Below are 15,108 nucleotides of genomic sequence, written 5' to 3' on the forward strand. Positions count from 1 at the left end.
AAGCCTCATCGAACGATTAGTTTCAGAAAAAAAAGAAAGCTCTAAGGATTCCCCGTTTTCCTATGCAATACACTCTCTTTCCAATAGTCCAGGCTGTTCCAGCAGAAGCAACTTTCTCCAGTAGTGGTCCTGCACACACTGAGGATGCAGTGGCCCCCAGGGGCCTTATATGGATCCCTCTCGACCAGGACTCTATTGTGTGAGTGACATCCCCTTCGACACGTCAAGAAACGTCAGATTGGCCGGAGTGAGGGATGTAGTATTGTCCCCGAGCATTTAACTCCTCCCAGAGATCCTTGTGGGCATAATGGCAGCTTTATAAACCGCCTTACATAAATCTTAAATCATCTTTTCCCACTCCAGATGTCTTGATCATGATGGCCTGTAGAAATAAGAGGAACTGGGGCTGGGATTACATCTTTGGGGCCGAAACAGATCAAGATCTCTGTACGCGCAAATTCCATTAAAAATGGTAGTTTACCAAATTGTTCTGTGGTAACACTCGCGCCGAAATAGTTATTTGTAGCCTATTCTACATTATTTTCAGAAAAAAATCTATAAAAAAATAAAATAAAAATACAAAAATGACAGTTTTTTAAAAGCTTTTTCTGACACTGTTTGAAGGAAATTCCATGTTAAAGTGAAATTACGGTCATATCACTCCCTTAGAGGTGACAGTAAGCTCTGTTTGGAAATAAGAAGGATTTACAGGACAAAATAAATAAATAAACTAAAAGAACAATACAATAAAATAAATTAATGGCATTTATGGCTATGTGAAAGTGGCCGACATATAGGCTAGGCCTATTTCTATATTTGTTTAATTTAATTGGCTATACAAAACGTTTAACTTAACTCTTTATACTTGAAATTATTTTGCACAGTTTAGGTTGTAGATTTTTATACTAATTCGTTGCAACTAAATATGGAAATATTACATCAAAGATAAACAATTAAATTAAATGAACAAATGTTACAGACATTTAAGCAAAATATGTTAACTTAACACTCCGCGACTTACAAGGGCTAGCCTACCATTGTAATTAAATGTTGTTACTAAAAATTATAGTCTTCTAGGCAAGGCTATATAAAAATAAATAAATAAAATAAAGTAAAAACAAAGTTTAGTTTATACATATAATTTCTAGGAGAATTTTTTTTTTTTATTTAGTCTTTATGAAATGAAATCAATTAAACGTAGGCTATAACGAACGGAATAAGTCTATAGATATAACTGGTACATTGGCATCGGTAGAATGAAATGATCATACGTTTTGGTGGTCAAAGATTTAAGCAGCCTAACTAACTAATAACAACTCTAAAACGATAAAACACCACCAAGGACTACTTTAGGCCTACACTTCGGCCGTGGAGTGCTTTCGGCCATTAGGGGATTTTGTTACATGAACAAAACGCGATCTCAAGCAGCAAGCGCGCGACCCCTGAGAGCTAGCCTACAATTGAGGTGCAGTTAATTGGAAGAATTTGCAAACTTCCTCAATATTGAATGGATACGTGTAATTAGCTCCGAACAAAGATTGACAGCAGTCTGATAATCCGCAGGACACACGCTGGTTTGAGGGGATTACACACGTTCCCCACTCTATCCAAAACAGCACAAATCCTTTCAACTGCTTGGCTTTTCCCTAATTACAACAGATAATGTTGGTATTTCCAGATTTATTCAAAGATACACACACGCACACACACACATAGGCCTATACTCGAAAAACAAAAACACACCGTAAAATACAAGAATATTCAACCCGATCTCATGAAAGTGCATATAAATAGTAGGCTACGCCAAATAAAAACGAAAACTCGTGGTATTGATACGCAAAAATGGACTTTGGCGTGGATATGATACGAACATGTTTGGCATGCATATAATCCGCAGTTTTCGCGTGCATATGATATGAAATTTGTTGGCGTGGATATGATATGCAGTTTTCGCGTACATATGATACGCATCTACCCCACAACCCTAATCCTACCCATCGCGTAGCATATACACGCCAAAGCTTACATAAATCTTAAATCATCTTTTCCCACTCCAGATGTCTTGACCATGATGGCCTGTAGAAATAAGAGGAACTGGGGCCGGGATTACATCTTTGGGGCCGAAACAGATCAAGATCTCTGTACGCGCAAATTCCATTAAAAATGGTAGTTTACCAAATTGTTCTGTGGTAACACTCGCGCCGAAATAGTTATTTGTAGCCTATTCTACATTATTTTCAGAAAAAAATCTATAAAAAAATAAAATAAAAATACAAAAATGACAGTTTTTTAAAAGCTTTTTCTGACGCTGTTTGAAGGAAATTCCATGTTAAAGTGAAATTACGGTCATATCACTCCCTTAGAGGTGACAGTAAGCTCTGTTTGGAAATAAGAAGGATTTACAGGACAAAATAAATAAATAAACTAAAAGAACAATACAATAAAATAAATTAATGGCATTTATGGCTATGTGAAAGTGGCCGACATATAGGCTAGGCCTATTTCTATATTTGTTTAATTTAATTGGCTATACAAAACGTTTAACTTAACTCTTTATACTTGAAATTATTTTGCACAGTTTAGGTTGTAGATTTTTATACTAATTCGTTGCAACTAAATATGGAAATATTACATCAAAGATAAACAATTAAATTAAATGAACAAATGTTACAGACATTTAAGCAAAATGTGTTAACTTAACACTCCGCGACTTACAAGGGCTAGCCTACCATTGTAATTAAATGTTGTTACTAAAAATTATAGTCTTCTAGGCAAGGCTATATAAAAATAAATAAATAAAATAAAGTAAAAACAAAGTTTAGTTTATACATATAATTTCTAGGAGAATTTTTTTTTTTTATTTAGTCTTTATGAAATGAAATCAATTAAACGTAGGCTATAACGAACGGAATAAGTCTATAGATATAACTGGTACATTGGCATCGGTAGAATGAAATGATCATACGTTTTGGTGGTCAAAGATTTAAGCAGCCTAACTAACTAATAACAACTCTAAAACGATAAAACACCACCAAGGACTACTTTAGGCCTACACTTCGGCCGTGGAGTGCTTTCGGCCATTAGGGGATTTTGTTACATGAACAAAACGCGATCTCAAGCAGCAAGCGCGCGACCCCTGAGAGCTAGCCTACAATTGAGGTGCAGTTAATTGGAAGAATTTGCAAACTTCCTCAATATTGAATGGATACGTGTAATTAGCTCCGAACAAAGATTGACAGCAGTCTGATAATCCGCAGGACACACGCTGGTTTGAGGGGATTACACACGTTCCCCACTCTATCCAAAACAGCACAAATCCTTTCAACTGCTTGGCTTTTCCCTAATTACAACAGATAATGTTGGTATTTCCAGATTTATTCAAAGATACACACACGCACACACACACATAGGCCTATACTCGAAAAACAAAAACACACCGTAAAATACAAGAATATTCAACCCGATCTCATGAAAGTGCATATAAATAGTAGGCTACGCCAAATAAAAACGAAAACTCGTGGTATTGATACGCAAAAATGGACTTTGGCGTGGATATGATACGAACATGTTTGGCATGCATATAATCCGCAGTTTTCGCGTGCATATGATATGAAATTTGTTGGCGTGGATATGATATGCAGTTTTCGCGTACATATGATACGCATCTACCCCACAACCCTAATCCTACCCATCGCGTAGCATATACACGCCAAAGTCCATTTTTGCGTATCAATACCACGAGTTTTCGTTTTTATTTGGCGTACTATTTATACGCACTTTCATGCGTACTATTTATACGCATTTTCATGAGACCGGCCTCCAACCCATGTGTTGATTAACGCTTTAAAAATTACTATTTGACTATTTTATTTATTTATTCATTAATTCAATGATTATATTAATATATTATTGTAATTTTTTTACAGTTTTTTAAATTACCTTTTTAGTTTCTGTTTTTTTACTGCATTGGCATAACAAAAAAAATACTATTTAAATTAAACAAACAAACAAACAAATAAAAATTAAGTAATACGAGGTCACATAATGTGAAGACACAAGATTGCAATGCTACTATGTCTAGTGAAATCATTTAACTTGTCTCAGACCAGATGATCCTATTAGCAGGTAATCTTTAAAAGTCCAAAGCATTTCTTTTTCAATAAACGTAGATTAATTTAATATTTTTCTCCCGTCTAATCATGTGGTAACAACTTGTCATTTGAGTAGCTAAATAAACTGTTTTTCAGACCCTTTTTTTTTTTTTTTACCGGATTTAGTTGTTTTCTTGTAAAGATAAAGCTACATGGTATAAAACGTTGACACAATAAGCTGTTATAGCCAAGAAAATCTCACAGACATGTACTTATTTTGATCATAAATGCATGGCAGACTCAGTTTTTCATGTATTGTTTTATTCACGTGTTTAATCTATTTACAATCCGATTCATGCCTATCCACCTCAAATAAAAACTTAATACATGTGACTAAAGAATCCTAACGAGTATTACAATATCATATGTGTCAATGCTAGACAAAAAAAAAAAAATGAACAAGAAATAACAGCATAACATTCGTCTCATCCCTTGTGCAAAAAAGCAGGAGGGGGAAGGGGGAATAGCTTCTCCACCTCAAGTTCAAGCTAGATGTTTGTTAGATATATTTACAGGTAATATTGCAAAAAAAAAAGAAAAAAAAAAGGAGGGAATAGACTACAACATCACATATAGGCTAGGCCTATTTCTATATTTGTTTAATTTAATTGGCTATACAAAACGTTTAACTTAACTCTTTATACTTGAAATTATTTTGCACAGTTTAGGTTGTAGATTTTTATACTAATTCGTTGCAACTAAATATGGAAATATTACATCAAAGATAAACAATTAAATTAAATGAACAAATGTTACAGACATTTAAGCAAAATGTGTTAACTTAACACTCCGCGATTTACAAGGGCTAGCCTACCATTGTAATTAAATGTTGTTACTAAAAATTATAGTCTTCTAGGCAAGGCTATATAAAAATAAATAAATAAAATAAAGTAAAAACAAAGTTTAGTTTATACATATAATTTCTAGGAGAATTTTTTTTTTTTATTTAGTCTGTTTATGAAATGAAATCAATTAAACGTAGGCTATAACGAACGGAATAAGTCTATAGATATAACTGGTACATTGGCATCGGTAGAATGAAATGATCATACGTTTTGGTGGTCAAAGATTTAAGCAGCCTAACTAACTAATAACAACTCTAAAACGATAAAACACCACCAAGGACTACTTTAGGCCTACACTTCGGCCGTGGAGTGCTTTCGGCCATTAGGGGATTTTGTTACATGAACAAAACGCGATCTCAAGCAGCAAGCGCGCGACCCCTGAGAGCTAGCCTACAATTGAGGTGCAGTTAATTGGAAGAATTTGCAAACTTCCTCAATATTGAATGGATACGTGTAATTAGCTCCGAACAAAGATTGACAGCAGTCTGATAATCCGCAGGACACACGCTGGTTTGAGGGGATTACACACGTTCCCCACTCTATCCAAAACAGCACAAATCCTTTCAACTGCTTGGCTTTTCCCTAATTACAACAGATAATGTTGGTATTTCCAGATTTATTCAAAGATACACACACGCACACACACACATAGGCCTATACTCGAAAAACAAAAACACACCGTAAAATACAAGAATATTCAACCCGATCTCATGAAAGTGCATATAAATAGTAGGCTACGCCAAATAAAAACGAAAACTCGTGGTATTGATACGCAAAAATGGACTTTGGCGTGGATATGATAAAAAATGAACAAGAAATAACAGCATAACATTCGTCTCATCCCTTGTGCAAAAAAGCAGGAGGGGGATTTAAACATAGCTTCTCCACCTCAAGTTCAAGCTAGATGTTTGTTAGATATATTTACAGGTAATATTGCAAAAAAAAAAGAAAAAAAAAAGGAGGGAATAGACTACAACATCATTTATTCAAACAACACATACAAAATAAAAAGTCCTAGCGAAATTGGGAGCCAAGCAAGAGAAGCTGAAAAGCTGATCTAGAGCCAGAATCTTGCAGCTTTTGGGAACGTAGAGCTTGAGTGACTTCATCTGACATGCTTTCAAATTAAATTTAATTTTCAAAACTGTATTTCAAAAACCCAACCTGGTTTTTGTATCAAAACTGCATCAAGAACCTGACCTTGTTTGTAGAAATGTGTGAATTTGCTAAACCGCTACATGACAGAACACTTCTCCTCAGCCTTGGACTTCATCTCTGTCAGTGTAGCACTGGCTTTCTCTTTTATCTGATCCATGTCCATGTTCTGTAAGTTCTGCATCTGCCCCAGGATGGAGTCCTTCTCCTCCTCCTCCGTGGCATCCTCGTCCACCATCTTCAGCAGCTCCTCGGGAACGTCCACGTCATCTCCTGCCATCTGGATCATGTTCTCGTCCTGCTCACTCTGAGGGGTAAATACACACCATGTTATTTTCAGAGTTCCACTAATGTTCATAAATGCTAAAACAATGTGGATCACTGGTGCATTTAATTACTTCCGACTAGCCTTACACTGGCTCAGCCAATGAATTTGGGGTGTTATACACAACTCTAATTTAAATATCCAACATTTTAGACTCTACTTTTGCATTAATGCATTAAGGATTTAAGAGAGAGAATGAAGCTGTACAAAGGCGATCAGATGTTGAGGAAAGCCAATATGGATGGAGGCTTGCACAGACCTCAGTTCACTCTCTTATTATTTATCAGAAGTGCCAAGAACTCAAAGCCAAAAAAGCATCCGTATGGGAGAAACTGCATTTGTGTATATGTGTGTGTGGGAGCCACACGCAAATTAGGAATGCTAGAGATGGTTTCAACTAGTGCTGTCAAACAATTAAATGCGATTAATCGCATACAAAATAAAAGTTTTTGTTTGCATAATATATTTGTGTGTTAATATAAATGCACACACATACAGTATATATATTTAGAAAATATTTACATGCATTTACATGTCTATATTCACATTCATATAATTTATATTATAAATAAATATATTTAATATATAAACAGCATTTTTTCCTGAAATATATACATGCATGTGTGTGTATTTATGTATACATAATAAATATACACAGTACACATACATATTATGTAAACAAAAACTTTTATTTTGGATGCGATTAATCACGATTAATCATTTGACAGCACTATAGTTTCAACTACTTATTTTAATATTAGAATGATTTCTGAAAAATCATGTGACACTAAAGACTGGAATAATAGTTTCATCGGCTTAAATTAAAATAGAAAAAAAATAATTTTAAATTGTGAAATATTGTAACGTATTATTACAATTACAGTTTTTGGTTGCTATTTGTATTTTTGATAAATATGCAGGCTTTGTGAGTATAGGAGACTTTTAAAAGAAATATAAAAAATGTACTGGCCCCAAACTTGAATGGTAATGTATGTATGTATGTACCTTAATCCTGATGAAAAAAAAGTTAATGCCAATTGCCAACTGAAGAACATTTCCTTATTAAAATAGATTCTTTTTGGATTTGAGAAGTGGCAAAATGGCTCTTACTTTAGGAAGTCTGTATTTGTCTCGTAGACAAACCCTCAGAGTCGCCCTCTCTGCTGTCTTGTGCAAGAAGTCTGCATCTCTTTCCATTCTGTGGATTAGAAATGTTTTGACAACACGTTATCACCTGCTAAGACAAATACAGCATCTTAATCTATCTTTTTTTTTAAATTCTATGTAATACAGTGATACAAATCTGTGATTTTCATGTAAAAAAAACATACCACCGTACACATGTATAATTCAGTGGAAAACATGCATTGCACAACAGTTTGTTTTAAAATCCATGCGTGACAAAACACCGTAGCAGTAAAATAAAATAACCTCCGGGGTTTAGCACTACAGCTTAATTCCAGATAAAGAGCTTCAGGATGCTTACAGCATTGTTCAGGCAGTGCTATGGCTATACTTGAAGCAAAGCTCGTAGCTAGTTTACCAGCAACAACTAAATAATAAAATCCTGTGGATGTTTGATCTGAAGCAACACAAAGATCTTCAGATGTTTAGATGTAATCTCACAGCAGACATGTATGTTTACTATATGAATAATCTGTTTAGGCATATTTCTACTTAAGTGAGCCTGAGGATGTGAGTTGTTATCTCATCTCTTTTGAACATGAATAATATCAAATCTTGGGATTAGCATGCTTCAGATGCTTTTTCCTGTACGATTACTGATTGGAAAATCACGTTTCAAAAGCTATATGTGTGAAATTGATTTTTTTTTTCTTATTCAAAATGTATTTTAGTTTGCCTATACTTTTTAGGATATATGCAAAAGATTTTATGGCTGCCAACTGTGGCCTGGAAATAAATAACTACATTTCATATTTTATATCTGCAGAGGTCTGGCATTCTCCAATACTTTCATTATTCATTCTCTACCATGATTGCTTCTAAAAATAGCATTATCCAGATCAACAAGGCCAGGGTAGCCCACGCTAAGCTCTGCTTTTAGGACTGATTAGCAGCTAGCACCTGACGCTTACTTTCTGATACCAACATGGAGTCTGTTCATCTTTAATCACTGACATTATCATCTTTTTTACACCCAAGATAGTTAAGGTGCAGGTGTTTGCACAAATACATCATCATGGAGAATATCAGATGCCTTTAAGATTAAGTCTGCATCATGCTCTTGCTTTGATAATCTCTGAAGCTCCCTTTGCAGTTTTTATTTGAATTACAGTGTTTCTGTGATGTATCATCAGCTTTAAGGGTGGAAGATGCAAAAGGATCCAGAACCGAAATGCTATCAGTTGAGATTAATAATGCAAAAAAAAAAAAGAAGAGATAAATACAGAATTTAATATGCATGACAGCATATGCAAGATTCTTCATTTACTTTGTCAAGGTCATTAAATGCTAAGTATGTACTGTAAGCACAAATAGGGCCCGAGGGGCCCAAATTTTACTTACTTCTCCTCCACTAGCTGTTTCTGGTACTCCTCATATTCTTCTCTAGTCATACCGGCGGCCGCTGCAGGGTCCTTGGGGGTTTCTTCCTCAGCCTTTTCCTCTCCTCCTCCAAATCCCATTCCCTTCAGTGGGTTCCCCACCATACTTTTGATTAGAAATGCCATTTGTTTTACCCCGCTGGAGTCTCAAGCTTGACGTCAAGTTGCGATTTCCTGAAATCTTTCGGTGAAAGTCCAGAGAAGTCCCTCAGATGGTCTAATTGGAGCTAGGCTAACCGACCTGTCTGTCTGTTATCAAGGACACACTGCTGACTAGTAATGGCGGCCAGAAAAAAGAAAAAAACGTTTATGCTGCAGCCATAATCTGGATTAAGATGCGGCCATCTACACTGAGAGGCAGATGGCTGTGGCTTTCTCTTTTCCACACAATAAAAGTAAACGAACTCAATGCATTTATCAATCAAAAGCTCTAACTATAGGAAAAACAGTAGGAGAAAACTTGAAAACTATGAAATCTGTGTTTTGCAGATTAGGGCAGTCTCCATTGTTGACGTCATGTTCGTTGCATCCACCCACTGACTGCTAATCACATTACTTAATGAGGGACTGACCAATGCATCGCAACCAACCGGTTACCGATTTTCCATTTATACCCCTTGTGAGCCCAGAGAAGCGAAGATAAACCTGTTTATGTGTCCCACAGATGAAGAACAGGAATTATGAATTCATACACTGTATTTACCTGCAAACAGGAGATGCTTCTGCAGTTCTTCAATTCTTGTCTGCTGAGAAAACTGTAGAAAAATATATAGTGGTTACTAAACATGAAATACAATAGGCCTACTGACTTATAAAAAAATATCACTTACCACGGATTTCTGGTGGTTTAAAACAGTTAGCTGGTCTCCCAGTGGGACCAAACTGGTGGTCTAGATGTTCTCCCCGCCTGGCAAAGATGGTGTTTGGCTGATTTAACTGGTCTGTGATCTTCCAGGCTGAATAGCAACTTAAACTTGTTAACTTTTAACAACTTAAACTTGACCAGCCTGTTAGCCAACTAAAATCAGCAAACCACCTTAGACTGTTTTTAAGCTGTGTTTACCACATCTTATTAGACAACTTTTGCACGGTTTATACAAGGAATAAGTTCAGGCCTTAAATTTGCCAATCAGCTTAGCATGTAGCATAACATTCACACATGGAGCAGCATTAACTGAAAGTAATTACTGCAAGGTCTACAGAAAGGTTTTCCATTTATAACCCTTGTGAGCTCAGGAAAGCACAGCTACAGGATTACAAACAACAGGTTGCGAAGATGATGATAAGGAGCTACGATTTCACACATTTATTTGCAAACATCCAGGATGTTCAGTAGTTTTCAGTAGTTGTCCACTGAGAAGGTTCAAAAGAGACAGATAATGGCTATTAAACGTGATGTAAAAAACTGCCTGAAAAAAAAATCCCTCTTGAACAAACTCACCATCCCTTAAGAAAATTAACCATGGTTTTACTATAGTAAAAGTGTAGGAACCATGTTTTTTGGCGTATTGATTGCCATTTGTATAACCACAGTTTTACTACAAATACCATGGTAAAACTACGGTTAGTGTAGCAAATCCATGCTTAATTTGTGGTTACCATGGTTTAACTATAGTAGCCATAGTTTTTTTGGTTTTATTTGTAGTGGAACCATGATTAATTTTCATAAAGGGATGGATTGCTGGTCTTAACTGGTTTAAAACAGATGGTCTTCTGAACTGAACAAACTCTTAATATCATTCTTTTAAAACTCTGACACAATGTTACAAATTATGATTGTCCTGTGGTAAAAACACCACGGTCCAAGGTGGTGTACCTGTTTTAAGTGTTTTTTTTTTTTTTTTACAACAGGACAATAATAACTTTTAAGTGTATGGTTTAAACAAGCAAGCTCAGCTATCAGCTAATTAATTCGCCATTTAGCATATTAGCATGTAGCATAACATTTACACATGAGCAGCAAATACAGCAAAAACACTCACTAAGCATCTTCGATCTTTTGAATTCCCATAATCGTTGTAGGTTAAATTAACTTAACGTAGGCTAATTACTGAAAGGTCTTGGTCCTTAGGTCAATTCATGTTGCAGTTCAACTGTTGTCCTATAAAAACAGTTGAAGTTTGCACTTTCATTTTCTGAGGTAAATATGTCCCTTTAAACTGACACAGAAGTTATGTTTTCCTGAGGTAAAAACATCTTAAAATAGCCGAAGGTGGTGCACAGCATATTGTTTTAAGCCATTTTTTATCACAGGACATTCATAATTTGTTAGCATTAGCATGGTTCAAACAAGGAATGGCTCAGTTATCAGCTAATGAATTTAACATTTAGCATATTAGCATGTAGCATAACATTCATACATGTCTTTGTACAATACACAATACAAACATACTAAGCATCTTCAATACTTCTAACTCCCATGACCCTTGTAAATAAACTCAATTACTGAAAAGTGTTGTTTTATTTTATTATGATTACTTATTCACATCTTAATAGTATAAGCTATTAATAAATAGGATAAACATCTTAAACAATCTAAGGTGGTGTACATACAAACTTGTTCTTACGAACTCTCATGACCTTTGTAAAAACTCAACGTAATTACAGAAAGGTCTCATTTATTTTATTATTCATGGTTCACAAGTCAATTTATGTTGCGATTACGGTCCTACAAAACAATTATCATTTGTGAGGTGATTATTTCCCTTTACAGCTCTGACACTGATTGTCTAATGGTAAAAATACCCTAAACCAGCTTAAGGTGCATGGTGTACCTACAAACTAGGGTTCCTACGAACTCCCATGATGGTTGTAAAAAAAAACAAAAAAAAAAAACAAAGCAATGTAATTACCAAAAGGTATTCACAGTTGACAAGTACCTCAGGCCAATTCATACTGTAGTTTGACTATTGTCCAACAAAATAACTATTATTGTAGGCGATTATCTCCTATTAAAAGCTCTGACAGTGTCAAAACTGAAGCTGACAATGCCTGTCCAAGGTTAAGACACTTACAGCAATAAGGACATAATTCCCCCAAAGTCCCACAACTGTTCAATAATGGGTCTATTGGAAACATAAATATGCTGAAAACTATTATTCCTGAAGAGAAGGTCATTTTAAGAGTGAATAGTTGTGGACAAAGTTCTTAAAATTAGAATTTACCTCATGTGACAATATGGTTGCCTTGAAAGGGTGCAACTACTAAAGTGTCCTTAAGTAACTAAGTAATTAAAATGTAGAGGAGGCCATTTGAAATGGTTCACAACTGCATCTCCTGTTAGGGCCAGTAAGCTCTTGCTGGATTGATCGCACAGCATGGTGGGATGGAGTGACAGATGTGCTAAACGTACACGACATGTCTCTGTGTAATCCCCTGAAAAGACAGAGGAGGGGGTGAGGGAGAGAGCGAGAGAGCGAGAGTAGGCAATCAAGCCAGAGCAGTGATTGCGAGTGAAGAGAAACAAAGGGAGGGAACGGCTGGTGGATTATCAGCTAAGAATCATCAGCATATCCCAGCGCAATACTCTAGTGTCACAAATGGACGCTAGTAACGAGGACACTGACGGCCTTTAGCATCCAAACAACCACTCAGATCATAACTTTGGTAACTTTGTGTATAATTAGGCCTAATTATTGTATTACATTTTAAAACCAAGGTACACTATAAAAGATGTAAACAAGGATTTGAGGATTAGTTATGTTGGTACTATAAACACTAAATTTGCTTTATTAAACATGTAGCAATTGGTATAATATCAGTGATTGCCTGCAGGCTGGTCCGGATGAATAGAATAGAATAGAATAGCGACAATTCCCTTAAAACATTTATCGCATCAAAACAAAATAAAATAAAAAAAAAATCTTCATTTTTAACATTTCCCTGGTCAGGATGCTCAAACAAACAATGCTCTGGTATTACCACAGAGAGAAAAATAAATAAATAAATAAAACAGCCACATTTCCCACCACAAAATATGTATCCCATCAACACAAAATAAAATAAAAAATTTTTTTTTCATTTTTAAAGGGGTCATATGATGCGGTTTCAAGTTTTCCTTTCTCTTTGGAGTGTTACAAGCTGATTGTGCATAGATAAGATCCCTGACTGTTCAAATGCGGAGTTTTGCGCATCGCGTGTGTGTGTGTGAGTGTGAGTGTGAGAGAGAGAGAGAGAGTGAGAGAGAGAGAGGGGGTCACATCACAGTGGAGTCAGCTGTCTTAACCGTGGCTTGTGTACTGCAAACACATACCAGCTTCATCACTGTGTCTGTCACGCGACTCTGTTCCCCTTTCGGGCTTGAACTGATGGTAAAACTAATGACATTATTTACTGTCTTTACATTTATTTTGAAAGATGAAGCTCGCGATTATGGTAAGGGGCATTACATTTCCGACGAGTGCTTGCGGTGTTCGGCCAATCACAATGCACTGGGTCAGTTGGCCAATCAGAGCAGACTGCGCTTGTCGGAAGGAGGGACTTTGTAGAAAACGACGTGTTTGAGAGAGGCGGGGCATAGAAGACCTACAATAATGTACAGTATTTGAAAAATAATGTGTTTTTTGAACATTAAAGCATGTCAACATATTCTGTTACACCAAATACACAAAATAACGATGTTTAAAAAAGCATCATATGACCCCTTTAACATTTCCCTGGTCAGGATGCTCAAACAAACAATGCTCTGGTATTACCACAGAGAGAACAAAAATAAAAATAAATAAATAAAACAGCCACATTTCCCACCACAAAATATGTATCCCATCAACACAAAATAAAATAAAAAAGCTACATTTCTAACATTTCCAAAACAGGCTGGTCAGGATACTCAAACAAACAATGCTTTGATAATACCACAGGGAAAAAAAATACAATAAAAAAACAAAACAATTTCCTCATAAAACATTTTCTCTAACAAAACATTTATCCCAACAAAAAACAAAACAAAAAAAGCTACATTTCTAACATTTCCTATAACAAAATATTTTTGCAATCATAAACTGACCAGCCTGTATTTTTCTAAATATTCTGGATTGCAATTGTTTTTGTTCTTCCACTACAGATCAACAAAGAGAAATAAAATAAAATAAAATAAAATAAAACAGCTACATTTCCTAAAAGAATATACTTATCCCATCAAAACAAACTAAAAATAGCTACATTTAACTTTTCTCATAACAAAACACTTATCCCACCATAAACTGATCACTCTGTATTTTTCAGAACATCTGGATTGCAATTATTTCTGTTCTTTTGCTACAGAGAACCACTGATAAATAAAATAAAATAGTATAAAAAGCTACATTTCTACAATTTCTCAAAACATTTATCCCATCATAAACTGATCAACCTGTATTTTTTTTTTTATTCTGGACTGCAGTCACTACTGTTCTTTCATTACAAAGAACTACAGTGAAAAATAAAACAAAACAAGATAATAAAATAGCTAGGTTTCTAACATTTCCCATAAGAAAACATTTATCCTATCATAAACTGATCAGCCTGTATTTTTCAAAACATTCTGGACCTTGCAACCTCTTCTGTTCTTTCACTATTGACCGAAATCGTTTAAACCAACATGCAATCAGTTGTTTGTGATGACTGGAGCTGAATAATGGTGGAGAAAGTGTGTTAAAGCCTTCTGTCTCTGATCTAATCCCTAACGATGGCCCGGGTCATAGAAGCTTCCATAGAGCAGCGCTATGGCTCACGGCTGGGGTTCTTACATAATCCCCCGCATGAGGCCGGCCCTGTCAGACAGAGTTACATCTGTATCCAGGAGCTCAAAGCCTCCAGCCGCACTTATGCTACTCATTTACACACTGTGAGCTGACAATTATATTACAATATACTCTAGCAACAGGCAGAAATGACCTATGAAGTGTATATATATATATATATAGATATATATATATATATACCCTTCTCCATCAATTGCTCAGTTTTGCCAGGAGGCCAGCTGTAGGAAGAGTCCTGGTTGTTCCAAATGTCTACCAATATGGATAATGGAGGCTACATGCTTCTGTGAACCTTCAATGCAGCAGAATTTTTTCTGAACTCTTCCCCAG

At 35.6% G+C, this 15,108-nt stretch overlaps 1 protein-coding gene across 1 annotated transcript; it reads right to left on the bottom strand.

The window, feature by feature from the left end:
* Positions 1-5,803: 5,803 nt before the first annotated feature.
* Positions 5,804-9,550, bottom strand: LOC107662952 (complexin-4-like). Its single transcript, XM_016453091.1, has 3 exons — positions 9,003-9,550; positions 7,587-7,674; positions 5,804-6,458 (listed from the first exon to the last, which is right to left on the bottom strand). The coding sequence occupies exons 1-3, from the start codon at positions 9,164-9,166 to the stop codon at positions 6,231-6,233; spliced, it is 480 nt and encodes a 159-aa protein (XP_016308577.1). The 5' UTR covers positions 9,167-9,550; the 3' UTR covers positions 5,804-6,230.
* Positions 9,551-15,108: the final 5,558 nt, after the last annotated feature.

Source organism: Sinocyclocheilus anshuiensis, unplaced genomic scaffold (genome assembly GCF_001515605.1).
Source record: "Sinocyclocheilus anshuiensis isolate Anshui unplaced genomic scaffold, SAMN03320099.WGS_v1.1 scaffold457, whole genome shotgun sequence".
NCBI lineage: Eukaryota > Metazoa > Chordata > Actinopteri > Cypriniformes > Cyprinidae > Sinocyclocheilus > Sinocyclocheilus anshuiensis.